Raw genomic sequence first — 22,359 nt, 5'->3', positions numbered from 1 at the left:
TGAGGAAGTGTGTATGTGCCACACCCAGAGTTTTGTTACTTTATGTCAATACCTTATCCTTGAGAACAAATTCTTAAAACAATAGCATTTACGTTTAGTGGTCGTAATAATCGTTTCCTAATATTTCCTTTTAAAGATTGGTGGTAAATAGTGGCTTAGATAGCTTGCAGATAAAAGTGTTTTGGTAAATTGTCATATTTTAAAATTTTGGTTTTTAATTAAAAAATAGAAAAGTCTTATTAGAAAGCTCGTTAAAGGTAGAACTTGCATTTTACTCTAGAATAGAGGAAATTATAAGCCAATAGTTGCTATGTCGGCGACATTTTAAAGCTTTTTGTTTTTATATTATTTCACTTAAACAGAAGTATCCTGTTTGAGCATATATGTGCTGTTTTCTACCCCAGTACCCCATAATCATTCATGTCCTAGGAGAAACAGTGACATAATTAGCATGACCCAGTCTTGACTTTCCAGGCAAGTAGTCCCCAAATCTAGCTTCTCTTTAGAATGACTCGCTAAGTTTGTTTGTTTGTTTTTTTAAATACAGAGTCCCAGGCCTCAACACTGATCTACTGCATCAGAATCTCCAGGGGTTCATTTTATAAACTGTATTTTTTTAAAAACTTGGTAATGAATTCTGTATATAGCCAGGTTTGGGAACCTGCTAGGCCTGTAGTTCCCAGTCTAACCATAAAGAACATCTCTCATCAGTATAGTTGACTACACCTTGAGAAATTTCTCATGGGCAAGAGGATTGTTCCACTTATCAAATGCCTACTAGGTGTGTATTGTACCCAAGGCATTATGATGTGCTTGTGAGAATTTGTAAAGATGCATAGGAATATAGATTTTCCTATTACTGTCCCCCAAATACTTTTGACTGGCTTGTGTATGTGAGCCTCATTATGATGTCTCGAGTTTTTTAAGGATCACAATGTAATTTTTAATTACAGCCTCGATACACTATAATTCGTAGATGCTTAAAAAATTCTTATTCACATACGGTTTTAGGAACCACACTGGGTCTTTGAGTCCCAAGTTGGCTGCTTCTATCTGGGCTCTACCATCTTCTGCATGTTACATTCGCGTAATACTTTTTCTGAGTAATGTTAGTATAACCTCATGCCACTGGGCAAGTGAATGCCATGAGGAGCTAGCACATTTAGTGGAACTGGGTTCTTTTCCTTTTATAGTGAATGGAAGAACGATACTTAAACATCTTTAAAGATCTTATATACTTGGAGGAGAGATGTTTTGTGGAGCTGCATTGGCTTTGTATATGGATAACAAAGCATCATTTTTAGGTTTCAGTGTTTGTTGGTTTAAGTAAAGTGGCCCTGGAAGTTCTTGGTTGGCTTTGTGCTATCGTGTCACTAGGTGGAGATGTAGCATTGTTTGGTGGTGTAGCCAGAGCAAAAAGAGTGAGTCTTGATTTTTTTTTTCTTTTTACGAAAGTACTTTTACAAATATTCGATGAGGTTTATTATACCGTAGGAAAAAGCTTGTAACTTTAATATAATTCTAAATTTTCATTTTTTAGGGTTTAAATTCAGGCCCACTTTCATGTCGGTTTTCACGCCGATCGACTCTTTATTTTTTTTCTCCTCCTACTAACATTTTCTTTGGCTATACCCCTCATTATTTCATCTTGTCAGAGTTATCCTAACATCTCTATTGTTAGAATTTTTAGACTGAGGTCAAATATTTTGTAAACTTTTAATTTGGTAGAAATATGAGATAAATGAACCAAAACTTATAGTCTGAACATACCCCAATCTTATCTTTGTATTATTTTAGATTGATATGTCAAATTTTAACATATTCAAATTCTATAGGGCTTACTTTTTCCCCTTTCTTCCTTTTCTCTCTTCCCTCTTTCTCTTACCTCTTGAATCTTAAACAAGTATCTGCTCTATGCACAGTATTGTTATGGAGAATGTAAAAGAAGTTTGAGCCTTTCTCCATGAAGCCGATACCAGTTGTGAATACCCATGAATCGTTTTAAAGTAATTTGAATATGTGATCTTTAGAAATTGTAAAGGTAAAACTTAAAAAAATAATTTCACTTTGGAAAACAGTCTAGCCGTTCTGCCAACGTTTAAACATAGAGCTCCCATGTGATCAAGCAATTTTCCTCTGCTAGGTTTATACCCAAGAGAAATGAAAACATATGTTTACAAAAAACTTGAACATGAGTGTTCATAGCAGCATTATTCATAATAGCCAAAAAGTGGAAACAATCCAAATGTCCATCTAAGGATGAATAGGTAAACAAGATGTGGCATATTTGTGCAATGCAATATTTTTCATCAACAAAAAGGAATGAAGTACTGATGCATGCTACAACATGGATGAACCTTGAAAAACTATCATGCTAAGTGAAAGAAGCCAGACACAAAGGGCCACATGTTATAAGACTCTACATGACATGTGCAGAATAACAAATCTGTTGAGACAAAACTGATTGGTGGTTGCCCAGGGCTGGGATGGGGGGAATGACTGCTAATGGTTACTGAGTTTCTTTCTGGGGTGATGAAAATGCAAAGCTGGTTGTGGTGATGGGTGCACAGCTCTGCGAACACACTAAACACCACTGAGTTGTATGTACACTTTAAATGGGTAAATTGTTTGGTATGAGAATCACATCTCAATAAAGCTGTTTTTTAAAATGTAAATTAGCGAAACAGTTCAAAAGTTTCAAACCAAGAAATATTTATTGACCAACAGGCACATACTGAATTGTATTTGAGTTACAAAACAAATATAAGACGTAAACCCTGACCTCAAATTGTTTACAGTTTAAGAGAAAAGGCACACATGTAGCGTATAATAATGCACTTTTGCTTTCTGAAATGATTCCCCATCTGCTGGGATGTAACTTGAATTCTCTCTTCCATCTGTCTCTGTAATGGCCCCGATCTTCTTACCCTATGTTTTTATTTTTCCCCCTTTCAAAAGGGAGCTGTTGGTCCTCGGACTTTGATAAATATCAGCCCAACCTGCTACCTTTAACTAACTTAAAGGACAGTTTCAAGCTATGGTAGTGTCTCCAGTAACTTAGAGTGTGTGGCTCGTGGAAATTCATTCATTCAGCAAATACTTGTTGATGTTTCGTTTACGAATAATTGGCAAATCTTCAGACTATTGGCATTATTATTTTTTAAATTACAACAGATATCTTTTTTTGCTACAATTCAGTCAGGTTGCCATATTGTTACTAGTGCAGTTTCTTTGGGATTTTTTTTTTTTGATATGGTCATTAAAACTTTAAAGAAGGAGAAATTTTTGTTCAGTCTTAGTAATTCTATTATAGCCAAAAAGGCTATTTTAAAAAAAGGCAGTAGTTGATTAATTCTAACCCCATCAGGTTAGAAATTGTCCCTGTGTGCTTATTCTATTATGTCTCTCTGTCTATCTGTCTATTTGTGCCTATGTTATTAGTGCGGCCGCCAACCTTTTTTTTCTTTCCTTGACAGATGCCTATGAAACTGCCAAGATGTTGTGTGAACAGTATTACATGGCAGCTCCAGAGCTGGAAGTTGAAGAATTTAATGGTAAAAGAAAAATAATTTAACCTTAAATACAGATAAGCTGCCTAAAAATATGATTATACCTGAGCTATATTTCAATGCAATCCTAAAATTATGCTGCTTTTTAAATCTTTTATATATTTTTAAAACCTCTTCTATATTTGTGGTCAACTAGCTATATTGTTGTAAGGAGTTTTTGTACAGAAATGTATAATCTATTAGAACTGAAGGTTCTTGGAACAGAAGTAATCCAGGTAGAAAATGCACAAAGGTATAAATAGGCAGTTCTCAAAACAACAAATACGAACAGTCAATAAACAGATGGAAAAATGTTTAACTTTATTAGTCAAAGAAATACAAACAAAATCACAGGGAAATGCCATTTTTGTCTTTCAAAATGGCAATGATTAAAACATTTTATTGCTTTAAATTGCTGCCCAGAAAAATACTCTTACCAACACTTGTACATTTCTGGTATAAGTTTAAATTGGTACAGCTTTTCTCAAAAAATGCTAACAATGCTCTTTTCTCCTTGACCCACTAGATTAAATTAGTAATGGTCATATTCTTTGGTCCAGTAAATTAAACTTCAGAAAATTTGTTGTAGGAAAATACAGATGTACGTATAAGAGTGGTGGTCACAGTGGTTTCCTTATAGAGAAAAATTTAAAAACAACCCACGTTTTCCACAGTAGAGGATTATTTAAGTAAAATGGTGGTACACACGTAAGATAGAATGCTATGCAGCCATTCAAAATAACGTGTTAAAAGAATATTTAGTGTATGGGAAAAGTTAATTTTTTAAACACAGGCTACAAAAGTTTGTAAAAGTTTGTAAGTTCATTGGAAAATGTTTCGAAGGATTTTTAGCACCTAGATACAGACAATGGCTATCTGGATATTGGGGTTATAGCTGATTTTTATATTAGTTGTATGAGTCTGTATTTCCATGTTACTATTATTTTTTATTTGTAAGTTACAAAAGAGACGTGCTCGTTATAAAAATACAAACAATACAGAAATATCGAGTAAAAAGTGCAAGTCCCCACTACTCTCTCAGTCCTGTACAAAGCTTTTCTTTCTGCGTAATTGGGATTGAAATTATACATGTTTTATAATACGTTCTTTTTTTTTTCTTTTATTAGTTTCAAGTGTAAAGTACGTTGGTTAGACATAATGCATTCTTCACTTCACCTGAAGATCTTTGCATGTATTGTCATTTAGAAATTATCCATAGTGTAGATTGCCATAATTTATTCAGTCATTTCCCAGTGAAGATAGATGTGCGCGTGTGTGCACGCGCGTGTGTGTTTGGAAAGCGGGAAAATTTGTGAACACGTGGAAGGATTTCTGTAGGTTAGATCCCCAGAAATGGAACGACTGAGTCTTAGGGTGTGGGCATTTACGATTAAAGATAAAGCAAATTCCCTCTCAATAACATATCAAAAATGTTTTTATCTTACGAGATCAAAAACTGAAAAGACTTCAGGCTGCTGTTATAGGACATTTGCCTCTAAATTCTACTAGAAGGTCTGGACTCAAAGCTGCTTTCAAAGCCCATTGGGCTCTCTGAGAAGAGTTGAGCCTGTTTTGAATCAGTACACTCCCAGAGCCGAGTGGACTTCGCTTGCGTACTGTTGTGTAGAAGCATCTTAATATTCTCTTTCCTTCTTCCTCCTGGCTAGGCAGGACGTGACCTCACTGTCCAGATTTTTATTTGTCAAACATGGAACTTAAATTCACAGGTAGTAACCAATTGCTCTTTTGCATGAATGGCAGCCTCACTCGCTCCGAAGGCCAGAGCAGCGAGCCTGTTCTTGCTGATTCTCAGGTGCCAGCTGTGTCAGCAAGTTCCTTCCCAGCGAGGCTGTCATGCTGGGCAGCGCACCCCACCAGGAGAAGAGCTTTATGACTATTTTTGGCACCGTCTCCCGCATGGTCTTTGAAGCCCTTTTCTCCATCATTAAGATAAATGAATGCCGGTGGTTACAGGCAGCCTCTAGTTTCCCGTTGCTTTGGATAACGTATTTATGATTTATATTTGTGATTTCTTTGCAAGTGCAGTTAAAGACTATGCTTTAGCTCTAACAAGCTCTACGTTAGAAATGCAGCTCAGAGGTCGATCGTGAACACCCTAAGTAGGCACTTGCACTTCATTATGAGAGAGTGTGCGCACGTGTCTCTCACAGAGTGATGACTGACTGTTTTCAGGGAGAGATCAGATCAGATCCAGATACCTATGGATTTCTTTTCAGTGCCCGTGTGAATCCATAGATCCAGATACCTATGGATTTCTTTTCATTGCACTGCCTTTCAAGACGCTTCCATGACCCAACGGGTGCCTTTAACCACAGTCAGTGATAGCGCTTGCTGCCCTCTGCTCTGCACTTAGGTGAGCCTGCCGTTAACCCAAAAGAACAGTTATTGCTACCTGAGAATTTAAGTTCTGTTAGTTTGACATATCACCTTCTTTTCCTCTGAAGTTTTGGTGTTTTTCTTTCCCAATGTAGACCCCTGAGAAAGTAGGAAATAGGATTATGTAGAACATACTGTGTGAACACCATCAGCACGTACCAGTCATCACTGGAATTCTGAATATGGGGGCCAGCTATAGTAAACTTCTTTTATTATCCTTCCTGTAGCACATTTAACAAGAGCATTAAAAATAACAGAATTTTATTTACTGTATTAGGTGTCAAATATTTCTGACTCACCACTTGTGGCAACCTGTGTGGGTTTCTCCAAAGACAAGTAGCCATTTCATCATATTTGTTCTCATTTCAGCATTCTCATTCTCTTGAGAAATCACTTGCAAAAACATTAAGCAAGTAAACATTTCCACCTTTCCTTTTTTTTTTTTGCATCCTTATGGTAAGGCAACATGGCTTAGAGGAAAGACGTGAGCTTTGTAGCTATGCAGGTGGTAGAAATCTGGATTCTGACACTTAGGATACATTGGCCTTAGACATGTCACTTTGTGTGTGATGCTCAGCTTTTTTATCCGTAAGCTCACCCTGCGTGGTGATAAAAGGATAATGTTTCTAGGGCCTCAGACACGGTACCAGGCACGTGCTGGATATTTTTAAGAGAGTGGCTACTAGAAGTCAGGGTTCACTTAGGAAATATAAGAGTTATGGTTACTACTTGCATTTTTCACCGTTTCTAGATTAGTCTTTTATGTCAAGAGATTGATTCCTAGCTTTAGGTTTGGTGGGAAAGAAAAATTTCATTTCATACTATGTATATTTTGTTTTAAGAGGTTTCATAGAAAAAGTATGCATCTCTCCTGAGAGTTTTGACCTCTAGTTTTCCCATATTGTGTGCTTTTCTGGGTATTTTCAGACAAGTGGTTCTGTACAGCAATCGAAAAGCCATTACTGGTAGCTCCGTTAACACTGTAGAAATTTTTTAGTAGTGATAATAGGCAACATTTATTGACTGCTTACAATGTGGCAGGCTCTGTGTAGACTAGTTTATCACCATTATCTCATTTAATCTTTACATTAACCCAGGGAGATATGTACTGTGCAGTTTCAGAAAAGGAATGCCAAGGTCCAGATGGGTTACGTACCTACTAATATTTCTATTAAATGCCTAAGTCGGGACTTGATCCCAGTGTGACTTGGAACCACACTATCTATTGTTTCCAACAGCCTTATCCATTGACTTTGGGAATTGATTAACCATCTCTAAAAGTGCCAAGCAACTTTTTCTCTTAAATGTTTTTTTTTTTTCTGCTGAGTTCTGTTGCTATTCTTTAAATGTTGTTTAAATGAATGGTATTTGGAACAATGAGTGTGCGAAATAGAGACTGTTATTTCTTGAGTCTTTTTTTTTTTTGCTTTTTAATTTTTATTTTTATTATTTTACAAAGTAATAGTATCACAACTATTTTTTAAGATACATTGAACACAAGTATGACTCTTCTTGAGTCTTGAGCATGGAAAACCTGAAACATTTTTCCCATTGACTTTTTAAAATGTACCCTTAGATGGAAAGTTCATATCCATTTCTGAAAGTCAATAAACATCTACTAAGGATCCACTATATAAAAGCCCAGGATTAGGGAAGAGTCATGGACGAAAACATTCGACCTGGTTCTAAAAGGCATGTAAACTATAATGACCCCCCACCCCAGAAGTACAAGTGATTGAGCAAGACTTCAGATGGTTCCTAGAGAATGTTGATTGAACTAAAAAAAAACAAAAATACCCAACACAATAAAACTATCAAAGGTATTTTAATTTTTTTCCGAGATTTGGAGTGAAAAGGTTGAATTCAGAACGCTGTTTGTATAACTAATCATGCCCTTTTGGTAGAAGCTAGAGTAAGCATTCAGTGTGCTCCTGGAGCTCCATTAAAATGACAATAATGGACTACAAAGGAAAACAGCAAAGAAACCAGGAAGTACTTCAGTGAACCGCTGATCCCACCTCCTGCCAGAGGGTAACCAGATGGAAAGAAGTATTCTGATTAATGTGACAGAGCAGAAGAAGCCACAGGGGAGGCTGCGGGCAGAGATGGCACCTGATTGCCAGAGGTTATCCTGGAGAGACTGGGGAGCAGAACCGTGAGGTGCAAGGGACCGAAGGGAAATGGTAGGGGTTAGTTGAAAGCTGGTGTAGAGCATGGAGGGGTGATGGAGAGCCCTGGACTTTGCCTGGGCTCTGCCTGGAGTCAGTCACAAGCATTTTCCCCTGAGCAAAAAATCAAAACTCGAGAACTTTCTTCAGGAACAACCTGGAAAAAAACTGGGCTGTTTGTGTATCATTAGCTCAAAGTAAAGCCCTCTTCATTCAAGCTTTGGGGGACCCTCTGGTCAGAGTCCAGCTTACTATCCGCTCGTCCTAAAGCCAGTTGAAAGGTCTTGACCAGGTACACAGAGATTCGAGTCATCTTTCCCATTTAAGGGAGGGCCCAAGAAGTGGAGGGATAAACACCAGCTACCTCAGATGATTAATCCAGTCCCTCATTCTTCAACAAGATTACAACCAAGGAGTATCAGACCTTGGTTGAAAGCCAGCCACGTGAACGAAAACATGACAGGCTGCACTGTCATGGCCGGCAGACCACCTCCCCCCGCCCCCTTCCTAAATTCTGAGAGAAAATGACTTCGGATCAAGAATTCTGTATCCAGCCAAACCTTCAATCAAATGCATCAGAGGAATAAGGATTGAGAAATGTATCTCCCATGAACACCTTTCTGAGATAGATTTCCTCACTGACTTGATGATGTGTTTAATAGGGATATAAGAAATAACTAAAACATTCTGGAGCTTCGATCAAAACAATTTGAGGATGATGGCCACGCAGCACGTTTGGAAAGCAATCGATTCTAATTTGAAAAGTCTTAAAGAATGGAGCGGATGCCATGCATTAGAATAAGAAGACGGAAGATCTTAGAGACGTGAAGAAGAAAGCATGTTTCTTATCCAATCACCCCAGAGGAAGGGTCCTTAGAAGCTCCAGGAAATATATAAAATTCTATCAGAAAGACACGGTCCAAATATTTGGCAACTTAAAAAGGGTAGTCTGATTTTGAGCAGTTGGAGGAAGATAAAAGAGAATCCATTTCACCTTAGGCCGAGAACATTCTCATTCAAGTGACACATAAATCATGTCTTTGGACCCATAGGGAAGGAAATATTGCCCTGGTCCACTCTTGCGGCCGCTCCGCAGTGATCCATATTTATTTACCTAGTTATGATGTTCCCAACACTGTCGATTTTCAGCTTCATAAAAAAGAACCCATAGGCAAAGTACGGAAGGGTTAATTAGGGTTACAAAACAGAATGTAAATATTATCAACCAAAAGACTAAAGCAGAAATAATAATGAGAGGCTGCCTCTGGGTGCGGTCTGGGGGGCGAGATGGGAAAGGGTGCAGAGACTTTTACTTTTATCCTTTTTAACAAATTTTTAAATAATTTGTATATATTACTTAGTAACTCACAGATTTAGAATTGAAAGTTCCAAATTTAGAATCAAAAGTATTTGGTTCAGGTGTCCAGTTTCGGCACCTCTTCTGTTATGGTGGAAGTCACATAGCCTGTGTCTTCACCCATATTAATGCCACCCACCCCATAAGCCACACGGTATCGTCACAAGGGTTCAATTGGATAATGTATGTGCAAGTTCTTTGTAAACTGCTAAGAACCAAACAGTTGTTCGCTCTACTTTATATTACTGTTAATTATGTACTTTATTAGAGGAAGTGGTTAGGTCAAAATTACAATATGAGTATGTCCTGCCTGAGAAAGTTCACGTGGTTTCAGTCTCTTAAGTGATTTCAGGTCACGAGGAGGAGGAGGGATTAAATTTTCTAGCATCTACTCTATAGCCCACGCTGTTCTTAGCATTTGATGTGGAATTTGGCGTTTCTCAGATTTTCCCCAGACGATCCCTGATGCAAGGAGGAAGGGCCGTAGGTCTCTAGGGGTTCGTCTGCTAGGTGCTAGTAGAAAAAAAGTTAGGTAAACCTTACATTCTACTCTATAATATGCCTTGTTTGTCATAATGTAACAGAATTTAACGTCACTGTTTAATTTACCAAGATGTGCCCCTTTTCCTCTGTGGCTTCGCGTTTTCCCTGCTGACTACTAGGGGTCAGTGATAGGGGCGGGTGTCTCCCAATTTGAAAAACACTGAGCGACACTTGGATGACCTTATGTAATGCTCAGAACATTATTACACAGGTGATAATATTCCAGTTTTGCTCAACTAAGTTTCAGGGCGATGGAGTAATTTTCCCAAGGTCACATAGCTGATAGAGTGAAGGAACTGGAGATCACCCCAAGTTTGTTGGACCTCGAAACATTTGCTTTTGCTCAGTCCTGCCTTTAGAGATGGAAACCAAAATTAACAATTTATAGAGTTCTTATGCACTTGGAAAATTGAACACAGACATTCTTGACTTTCTTCTAGTTTTGGTCCTTATTCATTGATGATTTTGTCTCTGTTTTCAGCCAAAGCTCCAAACAAACCTATTCAGGTAGTTTATGTGCCCTCACATCTGTTTCACATGCTATTTGAGTTGTTCAAGGTAAGTGGAATTTAACAACATGGAAAGAAGCCTTCATTTTAAATTACTTTGATTCAGGGCATAATGGATTCATTACATTAGCATAAGAAAAAGGTTTTACATAAGCATTTTTAAAATTCTAGTTCTGATATCCTGTGGGTTTTATAATTTGTACACTGGGAGATGAAAAATTGCTGTGTACAGTATAGTTTTTGTGAATATTAGTACATATTGATTTTGAAGCTTAATTGTACTTTAGTGATTTTTATGTAAAATCCATTCTGTTTTTCTTTAGTTATGAGATTAGAGATGCTTTTTTAGTTTCCAGACCTGGCAGAGGCTTTATTGGTGGTAGCCAGATCAAAAGAGAAGCATGTTTATATGTATTTAGGCCTCCGAACATTAATTGCGCATTAGCAGTTGTTCCAGTCCTGGGACTGACCGTGACCCTTTTACATATTTGAAGACCTGACAGAGGCAGAGGAGAGAGATGTGGAAGGGCTGGGCCGAGAAGGGGCCCCACACCCCACCCCCCCGACACGCCCAACCTCCGCCCCGGGCAAAAAAAAAAAAAGTGTCTTTAGAATCTCTACAGCTTAAGCTGTTGCTTTTGTTAACCAGTAGCTAATGACATTTACAGGTAGCAATACAACAGGCACTAGGCGTTTGAGCTAAAATTTTATTTCTTCCACTGTTTGAAGCCCTAAATTGAACACCTGAAAATCAATTATGCTCATTTGTTTCCCCAGATTATACTGTTATTGATGTAACACTTGAAGGTTGAAATGGGCATTCAGTTGTGAACTTTCTCTTCAACAGCTGTGGCTTTTTCAGAATTTCTTTTTAACTGACATTTCTTCTACTTTTTTTTTTCTTCAGCCAAATGGTTAATTTTTGTGGGAAGCATGAATCTTCTCAGGTTTTCCATCTTCTTTAGAGGAAAGGTGCTCTGTATATGCAGACTGATAAATAGGGTTTAATACGAATCACTGAGGCTCTCAGCCTCATTACATGTGATAAAAACATTCCTCTTGGTTAAAAGTTGAATAATCTGAATACTCTAAAGCAAAACAAAAAGAAATAAAAGGAAGGAAAGAAAAATAGATGTTTAGTATGGTAGATGGGACTAAAACTAGTTGAAAAACAAAGCAACAGGAAGTTTTTTTCTTGATCAGAACACAGATTTAGCTAACCTCATTAGAGGGAAAAAAGGCCGTATAAATACAACTAATATTTGCCCTGCAAGAAAGAGAATTGTGTATAAGTAATGTTGTGCCAGTTTTGTTTTTTTTTAATTGTGGTTTGCGAGTGAGCGGTATGCTAGAAAAAAAGGTCTTATTATTTCAGAACTCAATGAGAGCTACAGTTGAACTCTATGAAGATAGAAAAGAAAGCTATCCATCCGTTAAAACTCTTGTTACTTTGGGTAAAGAAGATTTGTCCATTAAGGTAACTGCTTTATTTGCACATGTACTTTAATTATCGGTTAGTTTAATGGTATCTAGACATTGAGGAATCAGAGGGAAGGGACAAAAGCTGACATTTATGCAGTGTCATGTTCGTGAGTACTGTATTAGATCCTTGGCTTAAGTTGCCTTATTTAAGCTTTATCAGTACCATTTTTCAGGAAGCTAAACAAGATCTCAAACCCAAGCCCGTGGGATCCCACCACACTTCCCTCCCCACTTTGCTTTACATTGTTCACAAAGGAACCATATTTCTTTGGGATTCAAAGCCCTTGTACATTTTAAAGTAATCAGGTATGGACTTCAGTTAATGAACTTGCTGCTTCCTACGAAGTGTAGAGTGATGACTTCTGTCTCTTCCCCCATCCACCCCGCCCCTTCCTCCTCCTTTTGTACATTACAGATCACTGACCTAGGTGGTGGCGTCCCCCTTCGAAAAATAGACCGTCTTTTTAACTACATGTATTCAACTGCTCCTAAACCGAGCCTGGAGCCTTCAAGAGCCGCCCCTCTGGTGAGCATCTTAAACTGCTGCTTAAGGGGAGACCGGTAACAGGAGCAAGGATTCCCACAGAGCGGGGCAGCAGCCTCTTTGAACTGGAATGTTTCCTGTGTGGTTTGGAGGAGGGAGAATTTTATGCCACTGCTGCTTTCTTTGTGAATCCTCTGGACTTAGACTTCTTCCCTAATTTGTGTCTAAGAAACACTCAGAGCTCAGCGCCTCACTCTCAAATATAGAGAAAAAGCATTTCCCTGTGGTTACGGCTGCTGCCGGAGCAGCATTGTCCGCCTGGCGCTTCCTTTAGAGGTAGTTGAAGTTTGACAGCGGGTGAGCAAGGGAACGGCACAGCGGGTATGGCTGCAGCGTGGTCCTGGGCGCTTTGGCACTGCATGCCATAGAGGACCAAATCACCTGAGGCCTTCGAACTTCCCTGCCAAATTCGTTTATATAATTAAAATGTTAAATTATGAACACATTACAGTTTTATATTTAAAAACATAAGCAGGAAACATATAGGTGGCATATGCACTTTCAGAGCCTTTTCTTTCTCACTCTGGAAAGAACTTTCAGCCCTATTAAGGCAGTGAGAAAAGTTTCTGGTTGCCATGGCAGCATTTAGATTCCCGGTAGGGCCATACTTTCTTCCCCTGCTGAGTGTTTCTAATTGACAAACAACAGGTGAACCCTTGGTCATTAAACACAGCAATAAATCTATCAGTCTGCAGAATGGTGCAGGATATAAATTAATTTTCATTTCCAAGTTCTACCTGACTGAAAAGCACATAAGATATTTTATTTGTGTGAATAAAATCCAACACTTGGCATCATTTATTTGAGACAGAGTTTGTTAGCTCAGCATGTTGAAAATAAAGAGGAAGTCACATATCACATTTAAGAAAATTCATTAAACAGCAGTTTTGGAAGGCATCGCCTCGACCAGGTTCTGGTACCTACTTAAATAAATGTCAAAAGGAAAAAAAAAAACATGCAAGCAAATCTAGAGCCTTCTCCAGTTGTTTAAAAGGAAGATGGATCATGTATTCCAGGTCTCAAAATAGCATTTGGGGATAACTGTTATGTCATAATTTGTTAACGAAATGTAATTTGTTAATGAGCAATTGAAGTAAGAGACGTCGAAAAATTCTATGTCTGACCTGCCATTTCGTAGATGAGAAAATAAGCTTAGGACCGTGCCCAAGGCCATCGAGCTCCTTACGGCACAGCGAACACTGGCCATGTCCACATTCTTTCCAGTGCACCACATGGCTTCTCCTTTTGAAGAAATGCTTCCAGTAGTATCTCTCCCAGTTAGTAAACTGTCCTCCGCCTTCAGGTGGGCATGCGGAGGTGTACTACTAGAGAACATAATTTCCTCACCAAACACTCTACTGTGTTATACAGCCTCATGCCTTGACACATGGATTTCTTTTTCAGAAACGTCCTCCTAGCCAGCTCCTATCGATCCTTTGAAACTCTGGGAAAACTTACCTGAACCTGACCAAATCCGAGTTAGCGGCCTCTGTCCTGCGTTTTACAGGGCTCCAGGCTTACCTGTCTCTCCTCACTCAGGACTGCGCTGGGCTCAGGCGTTCTCAGCTGTTCCCTGGTAGACCCGAGAGCAGGCTCTGGGCCTTGATTTTCTTGGCTTCTTCCTGGAACATGCTGGCTTCTTTTCTGTGGTGATCTCAATCACCATTATGGATGTCTCGTCTTCACTACTGGCCATATTCTGCCGATCTTAACACCCTTAAATGACTGGTTATGCTCTGTCACACCCAGCCCTTAGAGCTAGGCCCTACCTTGAGGAGGGAATCGAAGAAAGATGGTAGAAAATGGTAAAAAGTCACATAACTTCGTAGAATTGCTGTTCTGTAGTAGCCGTAACGACAGTTTTCATTTATTGAGTTTTACTGTGTCTTAAACACTGCGCTAAGACTTTATACTTATATATTTAATCCTACAGCAGCTCTGATGAGAAAACTGTCTCAAAGAGGTCGAGGAAATCGCTCGGACTTGCACAAAAAGTGAATTTCAACTTAGGTCTCTCTGAGCCTAAAGCCCAGGCAACCCGCACTCTGTGGCGCAGTTCTCTACCCACTGCCTCGTTTGTTAACCTTGGCCGTGGATTTAATCAGAGGGGCCGAAGCTTGCAGGGCAGCGTCTCCCCGTCCTCCCCAGCGTTACTGAAATTAGTCTCAGTTATTTGTATTGTTCTTGTCAATACCGGAGACTTTTTTTTTTTTTTTTTAAAACAACCTGTTACGGTCAGGGCTCTGTAACATAGAGGTATAGGGAAGTACTAGAATTGTTTTCTTGTCTCTAAAAATATATGGACTACCATATATTCAAATCTTGTAGATTCCCAGAACCTTAGAAAGTAGCCTCTCAGGAAATTTTCTTTTCAATGCATTAGCCTTGGTCCTGGTAGATTTGCACTCCTGTGCTATTCAATTTAATTTTCACTTCAAAGAGCGTGGGGATCTGATAATGGAACTTTGGAATGATGTGGTTTAGTTTTGTTGCCAGTTCAAATTCCACTTAATTTGGGGATTTGCTTTTAAAATGCTAAAAATGTGCTTTAAAGTGCTAAGAAAGCATTAGTCAAAAATTGAAGTATTTCTATTATTCTCCAAACCTATGAGAAGTGTTTTTGTAGAGTGAAAATAGATTGTTTGCCATAGATGAGCATGTACATCATTGTAAAGGTTGAATCAATAATTTATTTGCTTTAAATCTCAACCAAAAATGTATTTTAATCTTCTGAATGATCGTCCTAACAAATGTGTTATCATTTGTGCCTGTCTCACTGTATTCATTATATTTTCTCCGTAGGCTGGATTTGGTTATGGCTTGCCAATTTCGCGTCTGTATGCCAGGTATTTTCAAGGAGATCTAAAACTTTATTCTATGGAAGGAGTGGGTACAGATGCTGTCATTTATTTGAAGGTACTGCATTTTATTTCTATTAGTATGAAGGCATCTACTCTTTAAAACTATAAGTTCTAATAACTAATAGATACTAGCACCGTATCTTCTATCATCTCTTATATTCAGCTCAGATTTACTTCAGTTTTATGGGAAAAGCATATTATGTCCTACTCTTCATTTTATGCTCAGATATAGCAAAATGTGAAATATGGAGATATAAAAAGTAAAATTGATTTTTAAAACCATAATTCTGAATTGTGATATTTTAAAAAATTGCATATCCATGGAAAGGGCTAATCTAAAAGGAGACGTTATCATAAACTGAGGTCTTTTAGTCTTTTGCTATAAAAACTTGCTGGCTTTCTCAAAGTTAGAAGAAGTCGGTAGTCATAATGCGGTTATATGAAAGGTTCATCCAATGGCAAAGTTCTCTGTAACACAGGTTTTCTCATTCATTGGTGGCGTTAGACTTTATTTCTGAATTCGAGAATACTTGGAGTATTTTTTGAATAGGCAATGTAGGCACAGAGTATATAATTTTAAAGCTGCAAAAGGGAAAACGAAGTCTCTTCCACCACTGGCCCCGAGCCACCAGCCACCCCGTTCTCTTCCCCAGAGGTTACCCCAGGCCCCACTATTTTATGGATCCTCCTACAGTTGATTCTGTATTGATAAACATATGAGGAAACTTTAATTTTTTTTTTCACACAAATGATTATTGCAGCACTTTGCTTTTTAAAAATTTCTGATATGTCTTGGAGATCTTTCCATATCAGTTCACGTAGAACTGGCTTATTCTTTTTAACAGCTGCATAGGGTGTTATATGTTAACATACATGTAATATGTTACACCATAACCAGTGAGTTGCAGTGTTTATCTCAGATGCCAATACACCTAAATGGTGTGACATTTAATATCGCTTTATGGGCTTATGTTTATAAATCTAGTATGTAGGAAACTATTTCTGTCTGGGTCCTTCAGGAGAGCAATTTGCCCAGTGAACAGTAGTGCTTGGTCTAAGGCCATATAGTCAAAAGTATCTCAAAGCAGTGTTAACTGAATTAAAATACTTTTTGTTCTGATCATGTGTACATCAGTACTGGTTCTGAATGAGTGAATGTCTTTATTTCTTTTAAAAGAGCTTTCCTTTTATCCTGGCCAGTCAAAGTAAGCTACTAAAATGTAATTTTAATATAATTCCAAATATATTAGGGTTTCTAACATTTTAAATTGTAAAATTTGGTTTCGTATTTCATGTGAGACAAATGGCACTGTGACCCTTTGTTTATATTTTTCCGTTAGGCACTCTCAAGTGAGTCATTCGAGAGACTTCCAGTTTTCAATAAGTCAGCTTGGCGCCATTATAAGACCACACCTGAAGCCGATGATTGGAGCAATCCTAGCAGCGAGCCCAGAGATGCTTCAAAATACAAGGCAAAACAGTAATATATTACTTCGCTTTCCTTTCTGAAGTCTCTGATATTTTCTCATAATAGACCTATCAGAGAATTGATAACTTTCAGCCAAATCTTCTTTATGATTTTATCACTGGAAAGGCAAAGTGATCCCTAAAGAAATATTAGAGCAGCTTTCTCACCCCAGACAGGAAGAAGAGAAGGAACTGGGTAGGCAGAGTAGCCATTCAGATAGAGGCCCCACTGCTCTGGGGGTCCTCGCAGTGTGAGGATATTAACAGCAGTAAGCAGAGTTTATCTTGCCATGAATTATATTTTAAAAGTAATTAAGTTGGCAATTCGTCGTCATCTGTAGAGATCGACAGAAAAAAAATTTAGAGAAGTTCTGTGAGTTCAAACTGAAAAAAATAAATGACTTAAAATTATCAGTCAGGGTAAAAAAAAATGTGGTATAGCCACACAGTGGAATATTATTCACTCTTTAAAAGGAACGACGTTCTGTCATAGGCTACAGCATGGATGAATCTGAAGTTATTATGCTAAGTGTGATAAGCCAGGCCCAAAAGGACAAATAATGTATGATTCCATTTATATGAGGTACCTAGAGTAGTCAGGTTCATAGAGATGGGAAGCAGAATGGTGGTTGCCAGGGGCCGGGGGAATGGGGAGTTGTTGTTTAATGGGGAGAGAGTTTCGTTTGGGGAAGATGAGAAAGTTCTGGAATCGGTTGCACAATGTGAATACATTTAAAACTACTGAATTGAATGCTTAAGAATAACCATTTTCGACCATCTAAATATGTAAAATTGGTAAATTTTATGTATAGTTTTCCACAAAATTTTTTTAATGAAAAAGAGAAAAATTATCAATCACAGAATGAGTTTCACTATTTTACCATAATAAGGAAAATAATCCAATCTTTGGTTTTCAATTTTTTTCTTCTGACGACCCTTAAGCTCCAACTCTAACTAGCAACAGTTAAAGTTCTGTTTCTTTGTTTAATTTAAAATAAGCTTTTAGTAATAGAAGGTTATAAAATTTTAGAAAATGTAAATAAGGAAAACAAGAGAAACCACTGTATTTCCACAACCCTGAGATTACCACTGTTACAGCTTTGTGTGTTCTTCCAGATATTTTGCTATTTCGATACATATGTGTTTTTCCTCCAAATGAGATCACACTATTCATACCGTTTTATGACCTGGTTTTGCTTCATTTAACCATCTCCACCTCTCCATGTCAATAAATCTTCATCTCATGAAAATTCCCTGATTTGTCCAAACCTGGGCAAATTCCAGGACCATGTGACATATCTCAGTAGACCTCAAGTTATTTTTCACCTAGAATATTTTTTTCTTGTTGAGAGACCATGCCAGTTGTTCTGCAAAAATATCCCACCTTGATTTGTTTGGTTTCTTCTTTGAAATGTCATGTATCTTATCCCTCATTCTCTGTATTTCCTATAAGCTGGAAGTTCATGTAAAGGCTCAATGGAGCATTTTTGTTTTTTTGCTAGAATACTTCATAAGCACTATTGGATATTACACTGATTACACTGAGACCCATGATGTCTGGTTGATCCACCGTTAGTGACGTTGAGATAGACCGTAGTCCTCCTGATGGCTGTCTGCTCCCTCTATGGGATAGTTATTTTTCCCTCTTCAACTAGAAAGTAATCTGTTGTGTAGTGTTATTTGGTACTCTGCAACCATCAGCTAATCATTTTTACACCGATTGATCATTTTGGCCTGAATCAATAATTTTATTAACATTTAGAAGAAGATAAATTTTAAAATGATCATTCCTTTGACAATTATTAACTGACATTCTTCTATAAAGTTCTTCCTCATGAACTAAGGCCATTTAGGCACCTTTTGAAGTACAGTTCCTCCTGGCAAGGCAAGAAAGACATTTAAGTTTTTCCCTTTAATTACCAGTTTTTGAGATGAGAAGTTGAATTAGAAGCCATCTTAAATAGTGACAAATAATGAGTTTCTGGCTTTCTCTTTTTTGGGTATCGTTATGGTTATTATAGATTTTTTATTGCTTGGACATGTTTAATCAGTACTTAACATCTGTATATTAAAGTGTACAAATTTTAAGTTTATGGCTTGACAACTTTTTACATATATTTTCCAGTACCTGGAAAAGCCTCTTTCTAGTTAAACTCTTCTCCCTCCTCCATCCCCACAGTGTAAGCATTATTATGACTCTGTCAGCTGTCACTATATCTGACTTTATTACTTCTTGAACCTAAAACAAAGGGAAACATATAGTGTGTATTCTTTTTGTGTCTGGCTTTCTGTGACGTTCATCCATTATTGCACATAGCAACCATCTTTTCGATGCTTAAATTGGTATAATTTTAGGCAACAGGAGCTATTTCGAGCAGGATCCTCTGTGTTCCATTGATAAAACCCCATTCATCTTTGAAAGTTTCCTGGCCCAAGATGGTATCCTAGGCTCATCTTATACCTTCCCTGCCCCAGTCCTAGAATGAGCCATTTTCCTCAAGGATTCCTGTTTGCTTTTAATGGGTATTGGGAACCCTAATCTGGAAGTCGAGAGTGTACATTATACCTTTTCTGGATATAGTTATAAATATATATATATATTTTTTTTTTAAATCATAAGTTCTTATCGATATTTTTGCTTCAAATTTAACATTGCAGTGTTTCTCCCTAATATGTTTTAATTGTATATATTTCTCCTTACCCTGAGAACCTTAACATAATGCAACAGGAAGGTATTTATCTGCAAATATAGTTTATATAGCTTTGTAATTTTCTACCATTATAGTAGCATTGGTCTTTTCCAATGAGTGATATAAAGGGCATCTATACTGATGTATTATTTTTTTCTGTGGAAGGGTTCTAATGAACCTCTATGCAATATTGCCGGCCACTCATTTGAGATGATGAAATTTAGGGGAGTTTGGTTTGTGCACGTGAGTGTACGTGTACACACGGGTATGCATGTGCATAGGCGCGCGCGCGCGCGCACACACACACACACACGCGCGCACACCATATCTCTGGCCAAGATTAAGCTAAATCACCTTGAGACACCTGGGTCAGTGTTCCTTGACTCCATCTTCAGTCTGTATGTAAGTCAATTAGTATGTTGGGCATCAATGTGACCAATTCATTCAAACTATTGCTCTGACAGGGAAGTTATTTGGGTAGTACAGAAGCAGCCTTTTACAAATAATAAGGTCCATTCGAATGGTAAAAAGATAGCTTTAAGTGAATACTGTTTTAAAGACAATTTTAAAACTTTAAATAGTTTAGCAGCTTGTATACTAAGTAAGTAAGAGTCTTAATTTCTAATATATTATTAAACATATTTTAGCAGAAAGCAACTTTTAAAATTCTAAAATGGTTAGCCTAACAATTAAAATTGTCAAATTATACAAATAGTATAATTGGGGGTGATCTCGGCAAAGCGTTTAGTAAGTATGGTAAATCCACTGGCTCAACGAGAATTTCTAAGAAAATTTATACTTTAATCAGACTTTTAACAAGTTATATAATTCACATACCACAAAATTCACCCTTTTAAAGTATACAATTCAGTAGTTCTTAGTATACTTACAGAGTTGTGTGACCCTCACCTCTATCTAATTTTAGGACATTTTCATCGCCCCAGAAAGAAACTCTGTACCCGTTAGCAGTCACTCCTCCTTTCTAATCAGGTTTTTAACTGAGAGTAAAGAACTGTTTTAAAGTATATATAAGTAATTAAATGGTAATTCTTTTTCTGTGGTAACCATAGAAAATAATTCAGAGATAAAGCACAAGGGTGTTTGAATTATCACTATAACTAAACGCTTTCGGTAAATCTTAGTTAAAATAGAGATGGTTGTACTAATAAACTCAGTATGGATATTCCTGTCATTTTCTTTGTAGAGAAAAGATGAAGACCAATAGAACTTTCTAGAGAACTCAATGCTTTGGTCCTGTCTGTGAAGAAAGATCATCTGCAAGTCAACCAGAGAGAGCTCCTTTCCTCTACCAACTCTGAGCGTGGCATCATAGTTATTCCAATGCTTGAATGTGTATTTTCTCTGTACCAGCTGGACCTTTACCACAGAAACCTTCCTGTAGCTACTTAAGATCTTCCACTAAAGTAGTGACATGAGTAATTTTTCATAGTATGTTGCCGTTATTCAGTTGGCACCCGTCATAAGAGAGCACAGAGCCTCGCTAGCGCTCTCGTGTCCTCGTACCTCTGTCATCATCATAGAGTTGAGTTCTACGATCTCCCCGGGATTCTGAGCTCCCCACTCATTGCAGATACAGCAGATCTCTACTGTTGCACTTTGTGACCAAACACCATGTTTGTCCCAAACCACTGACTAAGGCCTGGAGAGATTGAGACATCAGCCAAGTGTGTCTTGATAATTCAGTCCCAGGGCCTTTCCTCTTTCGTATGCATCCCTCCTCACTCTGGTTGAGATTTTTGCCTTCTTTCTTCTGATTGTATTCCCAGCGTGAGGTGTGGGTACTTTCGCATTAGATCTTATTCTTTGATGCATTGGTTTTATTTTAAAATTCGTTTGTGTACTTCCATTCTGTCAATTAAAGCATTCCAAAAGTCGTCTTGGGATTTTTCACTTAATTGCTTGGTTTCAAAGATCTTAAGTGAAAAACTACCTTCTGGTCACTATCAAGTTTATAAAGAGTTGGAAGTGGAATTTTTATGCTTACGTAAGCATTTTACTAGCCCGATACTATACCTTTGTCATATTCTATTCCTTTGTAGTTTTCTAAGGAATTGGAGGTCCTTGCGTGATATTCTTCACTACCTGCAAATTAGACTATAGAAGGGAAAACCGCTTTCTAGTTTATTTTGGAAAATGCCCTAGATCTTCATAACTTTTCATTTTCGTGAATCTTAGCCAGTTTTAGAATTGCCGATCTGATTTTCACATTCTTTCGAATTTCGCATTTTGAAAGTGGGAACTAGCAGAGGACTTGGGGCGAGGGAACAGGAGCCATTCTGTTTACCCTTAGAAACAAGCAGCTATCCGAGAGTCCCGATCACATCCTGCAACTTACACGGCTCCACAGGATGCGTTTCTCTTCACTGTAATTTTTTGTGTCTATTACCCACTTCGACTTCTGCCCTCTTTGAACATCCGTAGCAACATTTCCATCTAATTTTTAGATACCGAGGGCACTGATTTAAAAGTCGTAACTTGTAAAGTATTATTCCTCCCCAAGTCATATGACAGTATCAGTGCAGTTGTCCCCACGGCTATCACAGTGGGAAATTTTCCCTGGGGAGTTTGTGTTCTGACCAGCTGCATGTGGGTTGGTGACAGCTTCTTAGTTCCACTGAATCTGATTTTCTTTCACTTCGTTATGCGGCAGTTCCTTTCATCTTTAGAAAGATCTCACCTCTTCCATCCTTAGAAGGATCTCATCAGAGAACTCAGATAATCAGTCAGGTAAAAGAAAGGCCCATGTACTTCAAAGACGGATCTGACAAGATG

At 37.9% G+C, this 22,359-nt stretch overlaps 1 protein-coding gene across 1 annotated transcript in view; it reads left to right on the top strand.

The window, feature by feature from the left end:
- PDK3 (pyruvate dehydrogenase kinase 3) overlaps positions 1 to 21,461 on the top strand; it is a 62,500-nt gene extending 41,039 nt beyond the window's left edge. Inside the window, exons 4-10 of the mRNA XM_039872471.1 lie at positions 3,477 to 3,554; positions 10,495 to 10,571; positions 11,898 to 11,999; positions 12,420 to 12,530; positions 15,351 to 15,464; positions 16,750 to 16,889; positions 20,771 to 21,461. Of these exons, the coding sequence (XP_039728405.1) occupies positions 3,477 to 3,554; positions 10,495 to 10,571; positions 11,898 to 11,999; positions 12,420 to 12,530; positions 15,351 to 15,464; positions 16,750 to 16,889; positions 20,771 to 20,801 (653 nt within the window). The 3' untranslated portion in view covers positions 20,802 to 21,461. The remainder of the gene's footprint in view (positions 1 to 3,476; positions 3,555 to 10,494; positions 10,572 to 11,897; positions 12,000 to 12,419; positions 12,531 to 15,350; positions 15,465 to 16,749; positions 16,890 to 20,770) is intronic.
- Positions 21,462 to 22,359: the final 898 nt, after the last annotated feature.

The sequence above is a fragment of the Pteropus medius genome, unplaced genomic scaffold, assembly GCF_902729225.1.
Source record: "Pteropus medius unplaced genomic scaffold, Ma_sr-lr_union100, whole genome shotgun sequence".
Classification (NCBI taxonomy): domain Eukaryota; kingdom Metazoa; phylum Chordata; class Mammalia; order Chiroptera; family Pteropodidae; genus Pteropus; species Pteropus medius.
This window is presented reverse-complemented; position numbering and strand designations above follow the sequence as displayed.